General features: G+C 55.8%; 1 protein-coding gene across 1 annotated transcript in view; it reads left to right on the plus strand.

Moving 5' to 3' along the window:
* Window positions 1-17,695, plus strand: part of LOC137149368 (alpha-2-macroglobulin-like protein 1) — a 34,431-nt gene that overhangs the window by 3,970 nt on the left and 12,766 nt on the right. Inside the window, exons 6-17 of the mRNA XM_067542866.1 lie at window positions 41-194; window positions 1,570-1,654; window positions 1,852-1,969; window positions 7,792-7,900; window positions 11,600-11,709; window positions 11,974-12,138; window positions 12,691-12,921; window positions 13,374-13,437; window positions 13,563-13,708; window positions 14,117-14,266; window positions 15,129-15,326; window positions 17,284-17,404. Coding sequence (XP_067398967.1) covers window positions 41-194; window positions 1,570-1,654; window positions 1,852-1,969; window positions 7,792-7,900; window positions 11,600-11,709; window positions 11,974-12,138; window positions 12,691-12,921; window positions 13,374-13,437; window positions 13,563-13,708; window positions 14,117-14,266; window positions 15,129-15,326; window positions 17,284-17,404 — 1,651 coding nt within the window. The remainder of the gene's footprint in view (window positions 1-40; window positions 195-1,569; window positions 1,655-1,851; window positions 1,970-7,791; window positions 7,901-11,599; window positions 11,710-11,973; window positions 12,139-12,690; window positions 12,922-13,373; window positions 13,438-13,562; window positions 13,709-14,116; window positions 14,267-15,128; window positions 15,327-17,283; window positions 17,405-17,695) is intronic.

A 17,695-nucleotide genomic window follows, 5' to 3' on the forward strand; every position in this document is an offset into this window, starting at 1 on the left:
GTGGGGGGCAGAGGCTGAGCAGGGCGTGTCCGTGTGCCAGGATCCCAGCGGGAACCGCATCGCCCAGTGGCGAGATGTGACTCCGCAGCAGGGCATCGTGGAGCTGTCCCTGCCGCTGTCTGCAGAGCCGGCCCTGGGGACGTACGCCATCGAGGCGGAGGGGAGGAGGCACTCGTTCAGCGTGGAGGAATACGGTGCGCAGCGGGGCTCGGGGCACGTGGGGCGGGAGGGGATTCATGAGTCTCCTTGGGGCGATGTGTCTGTGGGGCCCTGTCAGAGGGTCCCTGGGAGCTCAGAGCCCTGGGACTGTCCCAGCCGGCCCCAAACTCTTCTTCTGGGCCTCAGCCACCCCGTGCCCACTGCTCCCAGCACAGGGATTGGAGGGGGAATTCAGTCTCCCTGCCCCCCCCCGTCCCTGCCCCACTGCAGTGACTTCAGCCTTTTCTCATTTGCGGGCCCCTTGGGAAATTCCCTGTGGAGGTGCCGGCTCCTCTGGAAACCCATTGCCGGTGGGAATAGTTGATTGTGTCCAGTCAGTTTTCGGTCTGTGTCTTCGACGGAAAACGCACTGAACAGAATTCAACGAGCGATGCTGCGTGCTCGGCCGGGCATCGGAGGCAGCGCAGAGGGCGCTGAGCTGAGCTGAGCTGCCGGCTGCTCTGGTCCGACAGCCCTGCCGGGGTCGGCTGAGGTGGGTGTGAGCAGGGAAAGGGAGGCCTCCTCTGGGACCCGGACCCGGATGTTCGTAGTCACCTTTTGCGGGCCCCTTAGCCATAGTCCCCTGATCCCCGTAACTGCCCCCTGCTCCTGAGGCACTCAGCTCTCTCAGCTCCCCCCGCCCCCATGTTGATGGTTTTAGCTGGTCCCTCTCCCCCCCCCCTTCCCAAAAGCGCCTTTGGCTCCTGAGGGGAGGGGGAGAGCTCCGCCTGCTCCTTCAGCAACTGATTGGCTGCTCTTCCCACAGGAGGCGGGGCAGTGGGGAAGGCAGCCAATCAGCGCTTGCAGGCGGGGCTGGAGGTCGGGTAAAGGCCGGACCGTCCCACGTCTCCCCTGAGGGCCCGGCCGGGCGGAGCCGGGCACTGGCCGAGGTGGGGATGCTGCTCCCCACAGCCCTGGCCCTGCCCAGCGCCCGTCACCGGGGCCACGGGGCGCCGAGGAGCTGAGTCTGGGCGTGGCGAGAAAGGACTAGCCCCGCCCCCAGGCCGAGCAGGGGTCTCCGGGTGAGGTCAGCTGCTCGTTCCCTGGCCCATCCACGGCCTGGGGGCTGCCCTGCCCTCCCGCCCCTCTGCCCCATGGCCCCTGCCCAGCGCAGGCCCAGCCATTGCCGGGGCACCGAGCAGTCTCGTCCTGCCCCAAGGGCTGATGGGAAGCGATGGCCATGTGATGCCCGGGCGATGCCGGCCTCCAGGCCATTGTTATTCGTTGCCATGGCAGCCACTTGGGCAGGGGCCACGAGATGCTGCAGGGGTGAGGAGATGCCCCAGAGCTGCCAGCTATCCTGAGAGTCACAACAAGACTCCCGAGCCGGGGCTGTGGGTCCATTTCACCCTGTCCCTCTCTGCCCCCCAGTGCTGCCCAAGTTCGAAGTGACCGTCGAGCTGCCCCCCGTGGTGACGGTGCTGGATGAGACGATCTCACTGCGAGTGTGCGGCCGGTGAGTGTGAACCTAGCCCTGCCAGCCAGTGAAGGGGGCCTGGCACCACCCTGGGCCTGAGCCTGCCCCTGCCTGCTACGTGCTCAGTAATGGGGTCACACTCCCACCCAAACCACCAACACCCCACATGGGAGCCTCCTGTGAGCATCAGCCCCCCTCACCTCCCACTTACCCTGTCCCTCCCCTCTGCTAAACAGATACACCTACGGGAAACCCGTCCTGGGGAGGGTCCAGGCCAGCCTGTGTCGGGAACCAGAATTCAGACGTTATTTTCTACGTCAAACCAACGAGCTGTGCATAGAGCTCACTGGCCAGGTGAGTGTGCCGGGGCAGGGCGGGCGTACGTGGCATGCTGCTGGATGCCAAAGGGGGGCGCTGGGACTTGCTGTGATGATGCTGTACATTCCTCTGGTAAATTTTGTGCTCCCAGGGCTTCAAAGCATTTTGCAGAGTGGGGGCCTGATCCGGCTCTCACTGTCAATGGGGTAAATCAGGAGTAACCCCAGTGATGACTGTGGAGAGGAACTGGTGTAAAACAGGTGTCAGTGGAGGTGAATCAGGCCCTGGATCCCTAGGGGTTCCTCAGCTGGGGTGGGGGCTGGGGGCAGCTGTCCAGCAGTGCACAGCAGCAACTCTTCAGGATGGGGAGAAGATTAAAGGATCCCACGAACCTGCTGTGATGTGTCCCGTGTGCAAGGAATGGATCTTCTGTAGGATTTTCTTGGCTGTCCATACAGCTCCCTCTCTCTCCATTTGTTTGTCGGTAATGTGAGCTACTGGGAATATGATCAGAATCGTACTTTGTCTGGAGTAACTTAAATTCTGCTACAGTGAATTGGGGCCCATTCTCCATCACTAGTTGTGCTGGAATACCAATGGGGGCAAAAGTGACTTCAGTTTCCCGAGAACAGTACATTATTTCTACTTCTCTGGAAAAATAGCCCCTGATGACCAGGTAACGATGTCGTCTGAATCTGCATGAATTCAGTCTCTTCCAAGCTCCCGAGAACACTGCAATATGTCTCTCAAGTATATTATTTCTACTTCTCTGGAAAAATAGTCAAATAGTCAAATCGCTAACTGCCTTGGTACAGCAAACAGCTGCAAAACGTCCATGTTTGGTGCATGTATTACACTGTGCGCCTCTGTCTACACATACCTTGGTTGGGCTTTACATTTTCTCCATCTTGTACATTCATAGCCTCAGGGCTTTCAGACTTTTTGCACTCATGCTGTGTCTATTTACAGCTTTAAGATAGTTTCAGCTTCTTCGGGTGGGTCCTGCCTCTCTCTGCGGTCTGCATAGTTCAGACTGCTTGGCTACCTGTATAGCTGTGCGTAGAGCTCTGATTTTGCAGAGCTCTTAGGAAAGATTCCACATTTTCTCTTGGTTCCTGAATTCTCTGGTGAAAACATCCTCTTTCACATACCACGTCTCTGAGGTGTAAAGTATGCATCAAACATCGTCCACACTGTTTCACAATCATCTTTGTGACTGTCTTCAGTAAACGGAAAAGATTTAAAAAGATGCTCTGCCTGTTTCCCCATAGCGTAAATTAGGAAACACACCTGGATGTCTCTCTCGTTCCATGTGGACTTTGGTTGCGATTTAAAGTCTTACAGAGCACTGCTTCCAGCCTGCCCAGTCTGAAGGTTTCTTGTAGCTGAAGTTCTCCAGGGCATTGAAGAGAGGCATAGTGATGAGATTGATCCTGCAACCTTTATTTTTTGCTCTTCCTGTTTGCAATCTTTATTGCAATTTTCCTTCTGTTTCTGCTCTCCTCTGGCACCACTTAGGCAGTCTTTACTTCTGACTCTATGCCATGTGTACCTTAGGCACAGCAGGTTGCAGGACTGCTTCCAGATGGTCAGGCTTTTGTACCAGATATGGACTGGCTACAGAGCTTCCACTGTATAGAGATACACTAGAGATGGGGTTGCTATAAGATCCTTCAGTGCCCTGCCACTGCCAGGAATGGCTGTTGTGACCTTAAATATGCTATACATGGTGGCACCTAGAGGCTGATCTGTATAATGCAGTTTACCGTTCCCTTGCAACGGCACAGGAAATGTAGGGAAGCAGATTTATTTTGCATACGCAATCCCAGCCAAGCCACAGCGTTCTTATCATCGATGTTCAAGGCACGAAGACCTCCAGAAAGCTGAGTCATTTTGCAGTTCTCAGCAATCTGTGTCATGGTTTGTGGCCAACCACACTGACGTACTGGACTGTTTAAAACGCCACCGAAATTCCACTGCAGCACCAGTTCCATGTCTGGTATGAAACCGGTTCAGCAGGCTCCATTGCCTTGGTGGTAAATCAAACCTGGGTTGACACTGAATGGGGTCCGAGACACAATAAATTATTTCCTACTTTCTCTGTGGACCATGAAGCGCACCACGTGTCCTCTACCGTAAATCCCTCACCTGGTAAACCTATCCACAACAGGCGCTGTGAGGGCAGACAACCATGTGGTGGATCAAACAAGTCTTTAATTGATGGTAGATGTGGCCTCTCACGCGATTGTGTCATGAGATTTGCAGGGTTAACACCATGCTGGCTGGAGAGCACAGCGAGATTTGTGCTGAAGGAGAACTCAGCGAAGACAAGGCTGGTGTGGAGAAGCTAAATGAATTCTCTGCATCAGTCTTCACTGCAGCGCCTGTGTCCGACGTTCCCACACCTGAGCCATTCTTTCTAGGTGACAAATCTGAGGAATTGTCCCAGATTGAGGCGTCAGTTGAGGCGGTTGTGACACACCAGGGCACAATCCAGAGTAGTGTGGGACTGTCACCCCTGCCCTGCAACCTTGGGTGTCTTACGATGCTTTGCCGCAGTAGCTGCCACCTGGGCCGCTCACAAACAGCCTCCAGCATGCGGGTCACACCCTGAGTGTCTGTGTGTAACTGCAGCCTGCCAGCCACACGTGGGTTATACTCCAGCTCTCATCAGCCTTGGTTATGTTGCAGGGTGACCCCAATCCACCCCCAGTCTTAGATTTCCCCCCAGAAATGTGCGTCTTGTACTGCCCAGCTCTCTCCTGGACGATACAAGTTACATTCAGTCTGTTATTCCTTTGAGAGAACATCTTGTCACCCCAAATGGAGTTTTCCAGGCATTTCAATTGAAACACACTGGATTAGATAAAACAATAAAACAAGTTTATTAACTACAAAGAGACAGATTTAAATGAGTACAAGTATTGAGGCATAAAAGCCAGAAATGTTACAAGAAAAATAAAGAGAAGACATTTACTAACAGCTAACGTCACAAACTATAGCAGATCCAAGCAAAGTTTCTCACCACATGCTTTCAGCAGTCTGACTGCCCGAGCCCTCTAGGTCAGCACCCCTTCTCCCAGAGTACAACAAATGCTTCCTTTGTCACTTCAGGTACAGTGGACGCGATGGGCAGGGAGAAAGAGAGGGGTTTCTGGGGTATTTGTTCCTCCTTTTTATAGTTTCAGTCCCTCTCTTGAAAAACATTTCCATCTGAGTCTATGCGGAAGGATGTTCCGTGCTGACTTTTTCTCACCTATTAGAGCAGGGATAGTCAATTTTTTTTTTTCAGGTCCAAATTTCTTGGTCAAAGTCCAGACTCCAGAGAAAAGAATTTGAAATAACAATAATAACAATAACAATAATAATAAATAATTAATAAGTAAATAAAAAGATTTCAGGGTCCGTTCAAAAGCATCTGGCGATCCAGATATGGCTCCCGGTCCGCCTATTGACTATTCCATGTTAGAGATTTTTTAGTTTCCCTTGCTGCTCGATGACTCTGTTTACTACTTAAATGCAAATGTAGCAGAGCACACCTTCCTTTGTTTAGCACAGACCTTTGCTAATCTGGCCAGCACTGTGGGTTTGGAACAAGTGTTAGTAACATTATACAGGTAATCTTACAACTGAACATACAATGCTGTCACACTTATTTTGTCAGGATAATACTGACCAGCAAATGATGTAGTTTTCTGATGACACCTTACAAGACTTGCCTTCTACTAAAGCTATTACAATGGTGTGTAGGGTGTGAGCACAGCGGAACATTCTGTCCCAGAGCTTTGGGAGCAAATGGATAAATTAAAAAGTAATAATTCACTGAGAACAACTGGGATTAGCTGTTAGCAATGTCTATTAGCCAGGATTAGCCAGGATGGGCAGAGAGCAAAGCCATGCTCTGAAGTGTCCCTATCCTCTGTTTGCCAGAAGCTGGAAATGGGTAACAGGGATCACTTGATGATGACCTGTTCTGTTCATTCCCTTTGAAGTACCTGGCATTGGCCACTGTTGGAAGACAGGATACTGGGCTGGATGGACCATTGGTCTGACCCAGTGTGGCCATTCTTACGTTCTTATGTATTCACCCAAGTGTTCTGAAGGAACTGAAATATGAAATTGCAGAACTATTAACTGTGGTATGTCACCTATCACTTACATCATCCTCTATACCGGATGACTGGAGTATAGCTAATGTCATGCCTATTTTTTAAAAAGGCTCCAGAGGCAATCAAGGCAATTGCAGGCTGTTGAGCCTAACTTCAGTTCTAGCAGACTGGTTGAAACTATAATAAAGAAAATATTTCCCAGACACATAGATAAACACTCTGTGTTAGGGAAGAGTCAACACGGCTTTTGTAAAGGGAAATCACGCCTCACCAATCTATTATAATTCTTTGAGAGAGTCAAGAAGCAAATGGACAAAGGTGATCCAGTTGATGTAGCGTACCTGGACTTTCAGAAAGCCTTTGGCAAGATTCCTCACAGACAGCTCTTAAGCAAAGTGACCAGTCATGGGATAAGAGGGAAGGTCTCTCATGGATCAGTAACTGCTGAAAAGACAGGAAAGAAAGGGTAGGAATAAATGGTCAGTTCTCAGAAGGAAGAGCGGTAAATGCAGAGTCCCCCAAGGGTCTGTACTGGGATCTGTGCTGTTCAACATATTCATAAATGAGCTTGAGAACGGGCTGAACGTGAGGTGGCAAAATCTGCAGACGATACACAACTATTCAAGATAGGTAAATCCAAAGCTGACTGTGAAGAGCTATGCCAGGATCTCACAAAACTGGCCGAGTGGTTAGGAGTCAGTGTGTGAGTGCAGTGGTTCCTCTTTGGCCAGGTGAGACATGGCACCTGAACTAACTCAGCCTGGTGGGCTGTTCGTCTGTTACTGGTGCCCGGGAGTCTGACGACCCTCTCCACTCTTAAGTCCGTCAGGGGATCGGGAGGGGCACGTAGGCCGGCCTGCCCACTCCGCTGCGTCCCAGCTCAGGCCATCAAGCTAGATGAGCCGGATCAGGGATCGTCATCTCCGGCTGTGTCCTGAGCTCCTTCCTGCCTCTCCCGGGTTTCTGCCGGTTTTTCAGCCTGCTGGTCTGGCCGTTTCTTTCTAGGGTGTTGTCCCTGAGCAGCTCTTCAGCAGCTCGCTGGCCAGAGCCCCCCCTCCTCCAGGCCTGCTTCCTCTGCTGGTGACCGCCCTGCCCTGCCCTTCTGCTTCTCCGTCCTTTTATCCTCCCAGCTGCGTCGAGGCTGCCAACCAGCAATGGCCGGCCTGGCAGTGCCTGTGCTGCCCTTCGGTTGCTGGGCCAGCGCGGGGCACATACAGCTCCTGAGACTGGGCAACCAAACGGCAGGTGAAAGTCCATGTTGGTACCTACAAAGCAATGCACATTGGAAAACGTCATCCCAGCCGTACGTACAGCATGGCGGGGTCTAAATTAGCCGTTACGCTCAGGACAGAGATCTTGGCGTCACTGTGGGCAGTTCTCTGAACACATCCGCTCAGTGCGCGGCAGCGTCAATGTAGTGAACAGAACGCTGGGCACCACCAGGAAAGGGATAGATACTGAGACAGTAAATATCACTCGGCTGGGATGGGCACGAGTGGCCAGGGCCCCCTTTGGCAGCTCCTCCAACGACAGCAGCTCCAGCCGCACAGCGCCCCTAGCACCACGCTGGGACACCGCAGTCAGGGCTGACTCCAAGGCCAGAGCGTCCCCCACTGCTGCTTTCACCCCCAGGCTTCCTTTGAGCGTCTCCCCTCCAAGTACTAACCAGACCCAGCCATTAGAGACCTGCTGAGCTGACACTTGCCGGGCCTGGCTGCTGCTAACCAGACTGTGATTCTCTCCCTCTAGACTGAGAGGAACGGCTGCTTCTCCAGAGAGGTGGGGACAGCTCCATTCGACCTGGCTCGCTCTGGCTTCATGATATGTCTCCAGGCGTCGCTAGTGGAAGAGGGAACAGGTGGGACCCAACACGTACTCCCGTGCACAGGCATCCACAGACACACGCCCTTATCCTCAGACACACACTGATGCGTGTAACCCCATGCACACACATGTATACACGTGACTCTTGAATTCACACACACACATGCATATCATGCTCACTCATACACATGCATTTGTTACCCATGCCGTGAATCAAAAATTGGGGGGGTTGCAGGCTGTTCTAGGGAGCAGGTGAAATGGCAGGTGGAGGCAGGGTCTCTTTGATGCAGTTTTGTTTATTTACCAAGAAAATGCAAAGTCCTGTTTCCCTGAACACAGGAGGAGCCAAACAGGAGACCGGGTCCTTGATGGCAGCCCCAAAGCTCAGAAACCCTCCCTCTAGGCTTCTGTCAGGGCCACAGGGCTTGTCCAGGCTGCGTCTGCAGCTTCCTTCCCTATCTGCGCACCCCCACCCCACACTTACCCCAAAACCGATTAGCCAACGAAGCCTCCACCCAGCTAGTTGTAATTCCTGGGCAGAGTCTCATGAGCCTTTGTTAAAGGGGCTGATATAAAGCAGCTGAAGTGTGTTTACGGCTGTCTTTACTGCAGGGCGGCAGTTTCATGCATCAGCCTCAGGGAGGTTTGACCCACCCTGTAATACGCCGCTGAGCACATGTACACACGGCCCACGACAGTGATCCCCAAAAGGCAGAGGGGTCTGATACACATGTGGTAATGTCATTTCTAGCCCAGCTGTTCTAGAGATGGGCCCAGGGGGCAGCGTTTGGGGGGTTTGGGTCTGGGGTCCGGTTTGCCCCTCTCAGTGACCGAGCCCTTGTGTGAGCTCAGATCTGGACCCAGAGCTGAACTCCCCACAGCTGGCGCTGCTCACAGCCGGGGTTCTGGTGGGTCCCATCTTTCACATTAGCTGACATGATGACGAGTTTCTCATCTGCTTCGCTGCTTCTGTTGGAGGCTGCTCCCAGCCAGGATCTGGCAGGGATTCCCCTGCCCCAGCTACAGCCGGGCACAACCACCTTCCTCTGATGTGTGCGGCATCAGCTATTGTGAGAGATGGGACTCTGGGCCACATGGGCCAGTGGTCTCATTTGGTACAGCGGGAGGCAGGATGCCGGGCTCGATGGGCAGTGGTCTGATACGGAACACAGGAGGTGGGACTCCAGTGCACATAGGTTCTATAATCTAACACACCCAGACCCATGCAGGTAGACACTCTCCAGCTGGATGTGCCCCTCAGGAAGACACTCTCCTCCTTCTGGATAGACCGGTCACTGCAGCAGTTCCCTGGTCACACAGTTGGCTCATTGCAACACTCTGGGGCTGCAGGCTGAGTGTGGGGATCCTCTTGAGATCTCATCTGCTGTGTTGATGTGTCCCTCGATGACTCCACAGGGTGTGTGTGTGTGGGAGGGTGTGTTATTGTCTGGCATCTCCCCATCGCCTGTCATGCACGGTCTCTGGAAACTGAATTCCCATCACAACCCGTCATCAGTTCCAATCTGTGCCATGTTGGCTCAGGCCTGTCACAGCACAGCAATGGATATCACACAGGGACTGCGCTGTGAGCCATGGTCCCTCCTGGGAGGTCCCAGGATGCCGGGCAATGGACAGAGTGGCTCGTTATACACAGTGATGTCTCCTGGCGCAGGACAGCGCAAGGTTGCCCAGCCCAGGAGCCGCGTGGCCATGAGCTGCCCTCGGTGATTATCATTATCACTTTTATTGCCAGGTGGCTTTTTACTGACTGGGACATTGGCCTCCAGGGGAGCCATGCTGAGATAGCTTAAACAGGGCAAAGTGCAAAGAATGGGGCAGGCAAAGCCCTATGTACTGGTGGGTTTTCTTCCATAAGATAGACCACGCCAGCACCAAACAGCTTCTGATGACCCCACGGATCGTTCGGTCGACAAAACACAGTTCCCTTAAAACTATCCAGCCCTTTGGCTAGCACCCAGACAGCCAAGTCAAATACGATGGGATTCCTGAAAATCTTTATCCATCATATGTAAAAAAGTTCCACCAATCTCAAAGGATCGGACACATTACCAAACAGTAGTAATTCAGATCTTACCCAAATACACGTTTAAAGCCAATGCTTATTAACTAAACTAATATTTATTTGAAAAAATAAAAAAGGAAAGCGGGTAATGGTGAAAAGGTCAGTATAGATACGCAGATGAAAAGAAAGTTCTTAAGTCAGTTTCAAAGTAGAGACGATAACTGAGTTGTAAAGTTCTTTAATTGCAGAGTCTCTGAAATTACCCAGACAGTTTGGGAGCCATCACTCCTTGTTTAGAACTTCGTTGTTAGAAATCCAGTCCAGAGAAATGAAGACTAAATAGTCCATGTGCAGAGTTCGTTCAAATTGTCCCATGAGGGTGATTCCAGGCTGGTGGTGGGATCCCAATCTTGCGATCCAAACTTTCCCTGACAAGCTTGGACAGATTTGAGATAAAAAGGATCAGTCCACTAGGGTCTTTGATAGATCTGTGCGGCAGACAGATATCTTCTTGACAGCAGGTGCCTTCTTGAGCAATTAATAGATGATTAATTGTGGCTCTGAAGTATCATCTCCTATGTCCTGTGCACACCGGTAACTAGTTACACTAGCACAAGGCAATTGGCCATTTACAACCATTCACAGGCATTTACAACTTAAACTTCAAAGAGAAATACAAACAATAGTATTGATACATTGAAGTTGCAGCTAAACGTTCATGTCTTCCTTTTGAATTCTTAATCCATAGAACAGTGACAGACAGGAAAGCAGTTCATCTACGTTGCCAACCTCTTAACTAAACATACATAAACAACAGCAAATAACTACCAACAATACATTTGCAGACCAAGCTCTGATCTACTTATAAGGAACGACCCTCACTACCATTGTGTTTTCCTATAACAGGTCTCTAACGGTCAGATTTGGGCCATGCTACTTGCAAATTGCTTAGTTTTTTCTGGCCTCATGTCACACTGACATTGAAAATAAACTGATTGTGGGCCCCAAGAACTCCACTGAGAGGAACCTTCACGCAAAGACTAAACCCCCTCCCGCGGGTGGCCTCTGGCTTTGGATTGAGTTGGCACAGACTGGAGTGATGGACCCTGCCTATGCCATGGGTCTTGAGTCACTGCAAGCACCAATCACTGAGTAATGAACCTAGATAACTCCACATTTAATCCATAAGAAACCTGATCTCCAGAGCGGTAGACACCCATTGATCTGAAAACTTTAACTGTGGGGTGGCTAAAACATTACTCAACATGTGCTGACCTCAGGGATGGCGAAGTAGCTGGAGGAGAGCGGTTCCAGAACGGCAACGGGTCTCTGGACCCTGCTGAAAACAGCCTTTCTGGGGGCACGCCCCTGTGCTGAGAGGCCTGTGTGCGGGGCCGGCTCTGGGGCCATTCAGTAAAGAGCCTTCTGCTGGGAAAAGGGCCACAGAGCCAGGAGACCCTGCCAGCAAATGTCAAGGGGCTGGTTTGGGATTAAGCCCCATGCGAAGGTGAATCTAAATTTTCTAGTTTCCAGATTCCACAGGAAAATCCTTCTCTGGCCCCAATTGAGCCTCCCAAATCCTCCAGTCCCACGCTAGAGGGGTGAGAAACGGCTGGGCGGCTTGTTGTGGAGGGAAATCTGGGAAGCCGCAGCCTGAACTCGGGTGTCGCTCCCGGCACCTTCCTCCTATCGTCCCTCCCTCTCCGCTAGGCGTGAAGCTCAACAGGACCAAGAGCTGCACCATCGTGTCTGAAATTGCAGCCGTGACCTTTGAGTTAACTGACACTACCTACAAGACTGGGATCCCCTACACTGGAAAGGTAATGAGATTACCTGCAACCCTCAGTGCTCACCCCAGCATACCCCGCTATTCCAGTCCTGCCCCCGTATCAATCCCAGCTCCCCTGGTGGCCCCCAATCCTGCCCCCAGCGCACTCAGCTATTCCAGTCCTGTGCCCGCCCCATCCCAGCCTTGCCTACACCCCTCAGTCCTGACCTCCAGGAACCCAGCTGTTCCAGGCCTGCCCTCTCCCAGGAGGCTGCACCCCAGAGTTGTGCGTCTCCCCCTTTCTCTCTCGACTCAGATGCTCCTGAAGGCGGCAGACGGCTCTGTGCTGAAGAATGAGGAGCTGCAGCTCTTTGTTCGCTATGGAGACATGCAGAAGAACCAGACCTTCCTGACGGACGAGTCTGGCAGAGCCTCCTTCGAGCTGGACACCTCCAGTTGGACCGGGAATGTCATGCTGACGGTAATGACGGGATCCAAGACCCAGAGGGGACCCTGCTCTCCTGCCTCTATTCTTGTTTCTGTGATTTATGATGTTTATTTCGGTAGTGCCTAATGGGCAGCCAGGATCAGGGCCCCATTGTGCTAGGTGCTGTACGCACAAACCGTCCCTTCCCCAAAGAGCCTTCAGGCTGAATAACAGGACGGATGCTAGGCAGGGAAGGGGCAGAACCCCCCAGCACAGCCACCAATGGGGTGGCGCATACGGCATCTCACCTTAATGTTTCAGGGTGGGGTTAGGCTAGGACGGTCGCCCCCTGCGGGCTGCCCTGGGCACCTTCGCCCTGTGTACAAGGCACCGGTGCTGGGTCCAGCAGCTCAGGGGCTGCATTGTCGCTGTGACTGCCCCATTCGAGCCCCTGGGGCTTTCTGTCGTCCCTCTGACGGACGCAGGGCGCGGGGCCTTGAGGGCGAGCTCAGTCAGCAGCATCAGAGCCCGCCCTGCCCGGCAGCTTTCCTGTCCTGTGCCGGGCGCCTGCCCCCGGCGATCCCCATCGCTCTCTGCGTCCCACAGGGGCGGTTCATGAAGGAGGATCCCAGCTCTGTGGACAGGAGAGTCTCTCCCAGCTACCGGGATGCCATTCATCACCTGCAGCCCTTCTACTCCAAGAGCCAGAGTTTCCTGAAGATCCGCTCGCTGGGAGGGGAGCTGCCCTGCGACCGGGCCCAGCAGCTGCAGGTGGATTATGTCTTTGCTAGAGAGTCGCTGGGGAACGGGTCCGAGAGCCTGGATTTCATCTTCCTGGTGAGCCCCATCCTGGGAGACTAAAGTGTGTGTGTGTGTGTGTGTGTGTGTGTGTGACAGCGCGAGGTGTGCAATCCATCTTGTGAGCCATGACAGACCAGCAGGGAACAGAAGGTCCCTGTGACCGACAAGGGCTGGGCTAGATCAGGACGGGGCATCTCCCCTTTCCCCACGAGGAGGTTCTGCTTCAGTCTGGCCCCAAAGCTGGGGCTGGCTACCCCGGGGGGCTGGGCACCGGGATACGGGACTTTCTCCCCCAAGGGGCGCTGGGTCCACTCCAGCCCCAGGCTGCTGGTGTCTGAATGTCCTCCCCCCGCCCACCCCACCTCTGCGGGCTCAGCGCATGGGGGGAGAGGCTGCGCCCTGCCCTGACTCCTGCGTGGCCATCCCCACGTTGGCGTTTCTCAGCCTCGTAGAACGTAAGCTCCATTACTCCGTCTCCTCCTCCGCAGGTCGTGGCCAAGGGAGCCATCGCCAGGACCCTCCAGAAGGGGCTGGACCTCAGAGCGGGGGCTGGTAGGTGGCGGGGGAGGGTCTGTGCAGGGGTGAGGGGGGATTGAGCCCCTGGGCAGGGGCCGGGCTGGGGGAGGGGCTCTGCCGGCTGGCCCTGACGTCCCCTGTGTGTTTCCCACGCTCCCTAGGGCTGAAGGGCTCCTTCTCTGTGGAGCTGCCTGTCGGCGCCGACCTGGCGCCCTCTGCCAAGGTGCTGGGTTACACGGTGCTGCCCGACGGAGAGATGGCTGCCGACAGCGCCCTGCTGCGCGTGGCCAAGTGCCTCCCAAACAAGGTGAGCCGGGCTCGGGGCAGAGGAGCCTCTGGGGGGAATCGCTCCCTGCCCCACAGCTGGAGCCCTGACTAGGGGCATGGCTGGTGCCTTCGGCCCCTCCCTTCCCCGGCCTTACAGCAGCGCCAGGGTTGTTGCTGCCCCATCTCCCCCCACCATGCACGCTGCCCGGCATGTCTAGAAACGACTGCAGCCCCATGAGCTGCCCCACGGGGGCACTGAATGAGCCTGGGCTGCCTCAACTCCCCGCTCCAGCTCCCAGCACCGACTCCCAAAGCCCCAGCCCTTCCGCCAGCAGGACCTGGGCCAGAGCGACCTGGGTGCCCACAGCTGGGCCCCTGCCAACCCTGCCCAGGACTGTCTCCTCCTCCCCTGGGGTCTCCCCCCACGTGACGCCCTGTGCCCCCGCAGGTGAAGCTGGCCTTCTCACAGGACCGGGCCCTGCCGGGCTCAGAGCTGCAGCTCCGGGTGCAGGCTGCCCCCGGGTCCCTGTGCGCCGTCCGCGCCGTGGATCAGAGCGTGCTGCTCATGAAGCCCGAGGCCGAGCTCAAAGTCGACACGGTGAGTCCAGAGCAGCTCGGCCGCTCGCCCGGCCCCCCGACAAGTCCCCCCCTCGCTGGCAGGGGCAGTGCAGAGCCGCTGGGGGACGAGCCGTCCAGGCCACCTCTCCCCGACCTCAGGGCTGCTCCCATGGCACTTGACACCTCGAGCTCTGTGGTGTCCCCGCTTGCCTTGCCTGTTCTCCCTTGCAGTGTCATCCCCCCTCCTGACACCCCCACCCGGCTCTGGCTGGGAACAGGGAGCTCAGAGCTGAGATAGTGGCCGGGAAGCGGAGCTCGCTCCCCAGGGCAGAGCTAGCCCCGGGGTGGGGGCAGGAGAATTTCCTGCTCCCCAGGTACAGCATGGACAGCTGGCCAGGTGCATTGTGGGAGGCTCCAGCTTCCCCCGGGAGCCAGGATTTGCCCTGCCTGGGTGGTGAGAAGGAATCGCACTCGGCCTGGCGCTGGCGCTGCCGTCAGGGGCTCCCGGGCTCTGCACACGGCCAGTGAAGCCTCCCAAGCGCCGTGGGGCAGCAGGGACAGGACTCAGTGGGCCAGGGGTGACCCACACGTCCCTATGTGCTGCCGCCCTAAGGCAGCCCCGAGAAGGATCCCCCGTGATCCAGACAGAGTGGGGGAGGGGACGCTAAGAGCCCCACAGAGAGAGGGGGCACCTGCCCTCCCCACACAGGTTCTCCCAGTGCGTTGGGAGCTGTGGGTCCCTCTCATAGGGCTGGGTGTGGGGAGGTGTCCAGGCTGGGGATGAGGCTGGGGCGATAGGGAGGGTTGTGGGGTGATGCGTTAGTGAGGGGAGGGGCAGCAGTTGGCCCTGGGGTAGCTCGTGTCTGGGTTTCGTGGCTGACGTTGTCTGTTGTTACTTTTAGGTTTATGACTTGCTCCCCCATTTTCCGCAAGGAGACTATCCCGCCGCGGCTCGAGACCCTGATTCACGTCATTGTTCACTGGAAGGAGCATATCTGCCAGGTCCAATTCATAAGTCCCCGATGTACTATCGCCATGGGTGGAAAAGACGGACTAGCAGCTGGACTCCCTGGCTGCGTGACCCCTTCAGCCTGTTTAAGGTAGGTTATCCCTGGCCGTGTCTCACGCCCCTTTGTACCCTGCAAGGACTAAAATGGCTCCGATGCACCCAGGGGCAACGTCCCAGCCTAACACTCCGGCCGACTCTAATGGTCCCCAGGGACGCTCCTAGCAAACTCAGACCTGGGATACACCTCACCAGCCACCTGCAGACACGGCCCGGGCCCTGGGACAGATCCCCTGGCGTATGCGGAGAGCAGGGATCCCCCACCCCGCCCACTCCCGGGCACAGGGATGTTGCAGGCGGGGCTGGCAGCGGAGGTGTACGAGCGCAGGATTCGCAGCGCTCTGAACTGCACAGGCTGACTGGGATTGTCCTGAAATTGTCTCTGCCTCACGGCAGTGCAGGGCCAGGTCAGAGGGCCACGAGTGGGGTCATGTGAGCAGGGGCGTCCCAAGATCGAGCCCCCTCACAAAACGGGGTTACACACTCACCCGGCTCTTACCCTGCTTCTTGCCCACACTGGGGGCTCCAGCTCTGGCTCTGACTCTCCCAGACCGATCTCAGCTGCTGGGGATTATCTCAGCTAGAGCCTGGCCCCACCCACCCCGGGGCAATATCCCAAACGTCAGTACGGGGAAAGCTCAGACCTGAGGTCGGGCGACCCGAGCTGTGGAGAGTGAAATGCGCATGTGTGGCCAGGCTGGGCGCTGTGGAAGCCAGCGGGTTTGCAGGCAGGCTGGTGTCACAGTCCCTGAGGGGTGCCAGGTGACAGGCTGTGGCCTGTGAATCGCTGGGGCACCCTTGTGCTGTGAGTTCAAGCCCCACCCGTGGCAGGTTTCAGGCTGAGTTGTGCACGTTGCCTCTGTTATGCGGCGGCTCCTTCTGGAAGTTTTGCCGAGACCGAGATTTCGGGTTGAGGGCGACGTTTTCAGGGGCTCTAAGATGCGCACGCAGACGCTGCCTCTGCTGCAGAGGTTTGCCAAGGAATGAGCATCCACTGGACGGCAGGGCAAGGACACCAGCGCCCAGTTAGGATAATCTAAGCAGGCTCCTCAGCGCTGGACTGAGGCTGACTTGATCCTTCGAGGTAGACGTGCCCCTCTCCTCACGTCCCAGGGGCGGCTCTGCCAGCTCCAGCCAGTCCCGGCACCTCGCGCCCACCGCACCCAGCGCCGTGAGCACAGCTGCAGCGCCCGCAGCAATTCCTGGCTGGGGGTAGCACGAACCTTAACTCTTCATTGCCTGGTGCTCAGCAGTTCAGGGCTGGGTGCACTCCTCAGCCTGGCAGGGCACAGGGCACCGCTGGGCAACCTTCAGTCTGTGCTAAGGGCGTTTGGGGGCATTTAACACACGGAGTAAGAGACGGCCCCTGCCCCCAAGAGCTCCCAGTCTGAGCAGGCAAAGGGAGGGGGCGGAAGAGGGGAGATGGGACCGGCCCAGGGTCACCCAGCAGGTCGATGCTGAAGGAGGAACAGAACCCAGGTGTCCTGACTCCAGCCCAGTGTCCCAGCCTCCGGCCCACATGGCCCGTCATGGGGCAGAGCGAGGAGCAATGGGATCCAGACCCGGGGAAATGTCACGGGATAACTTCCCGACCGGGAGATGTGAGGGGCTGGAATCGTCTCTGGAGGAGGCTCCTTGCTTGGGACTTTTAACGCTAAAGCCAAAACCCTGGGAAGAAGTGGTGTAAGGGACAGTCCTGCCCCAGCCCAGCGGGATGAGAGGGCAGAGAGAGGAGCCGATGGGTCTTTCCCATCTCTGACCTGGGTGACCCCCTGCTCAGTTTCCCCATATATAAAATACTGACCCTCCCCCTTTGCTAAGCCAGTTGTAGGGTGCTGGGCACGGCCCTTGTCTCAGTGAATTCTGCTCCTATATCGCTCTGTTGCTGTGTGAGCATTTAGCGTTTCAATGGACACTGACAAAGGGCATCGCGCTGCCTCCGGTGCTTCTCCTGCTCCTGATGCTTTTTCCTCGTCTTCCTTCTCTCCCAGGATGCGGCTTTGAAAATTCTCACCAACGCCAACACCAGGGGGCCCTGTGAACACAGAGATTTTTCCCAGCGTGTTTTAAAAACTATGGCTGTCCTGCCAGGTCCTGCATTTTCCGCACGAGGTCAGTGGGCCAGGAGCTTCCATGCCTCTTGATCAGCAATTCCAAACGCCCTCTCAGAGGAGACGGCCCCCAAAGGCTCGTGGGCCAGGCCTGGGACCTGCGTTCGGATCCTGGCTCTGACTCTGCCCTTGGCAGTTCCATTGTTCTCAGTGGGGCAGGGATGGGGGGTTTTGCCGTTGTTCTCAGCGGGAGCTGGGCAGACGTGATCATCTGACCCTTCCCGTTCAGCTCTGCTCCTCCCCTTCCACTGGCGGCTCCGAGCCTGGGCCTGCATCTGCCTGTCGGGGAGAC

This window comes from Emydura macquarii, unplaced genomic scaffold, assembly GCF_026122565.2.
Source record: "Emydura macquarii macquarii isolate MOO-44397 ecotype Brisbane River unplaced genomic scaffold, CSIRO-AGI_Emac_v2 contig_737, whole genome shotgun sequence".
Classification (NCBI taxonomy): Eukaryota; Metazoa; Chordata; order Testudines; family Chelidae; genus Emydura; species Emydura macquarii.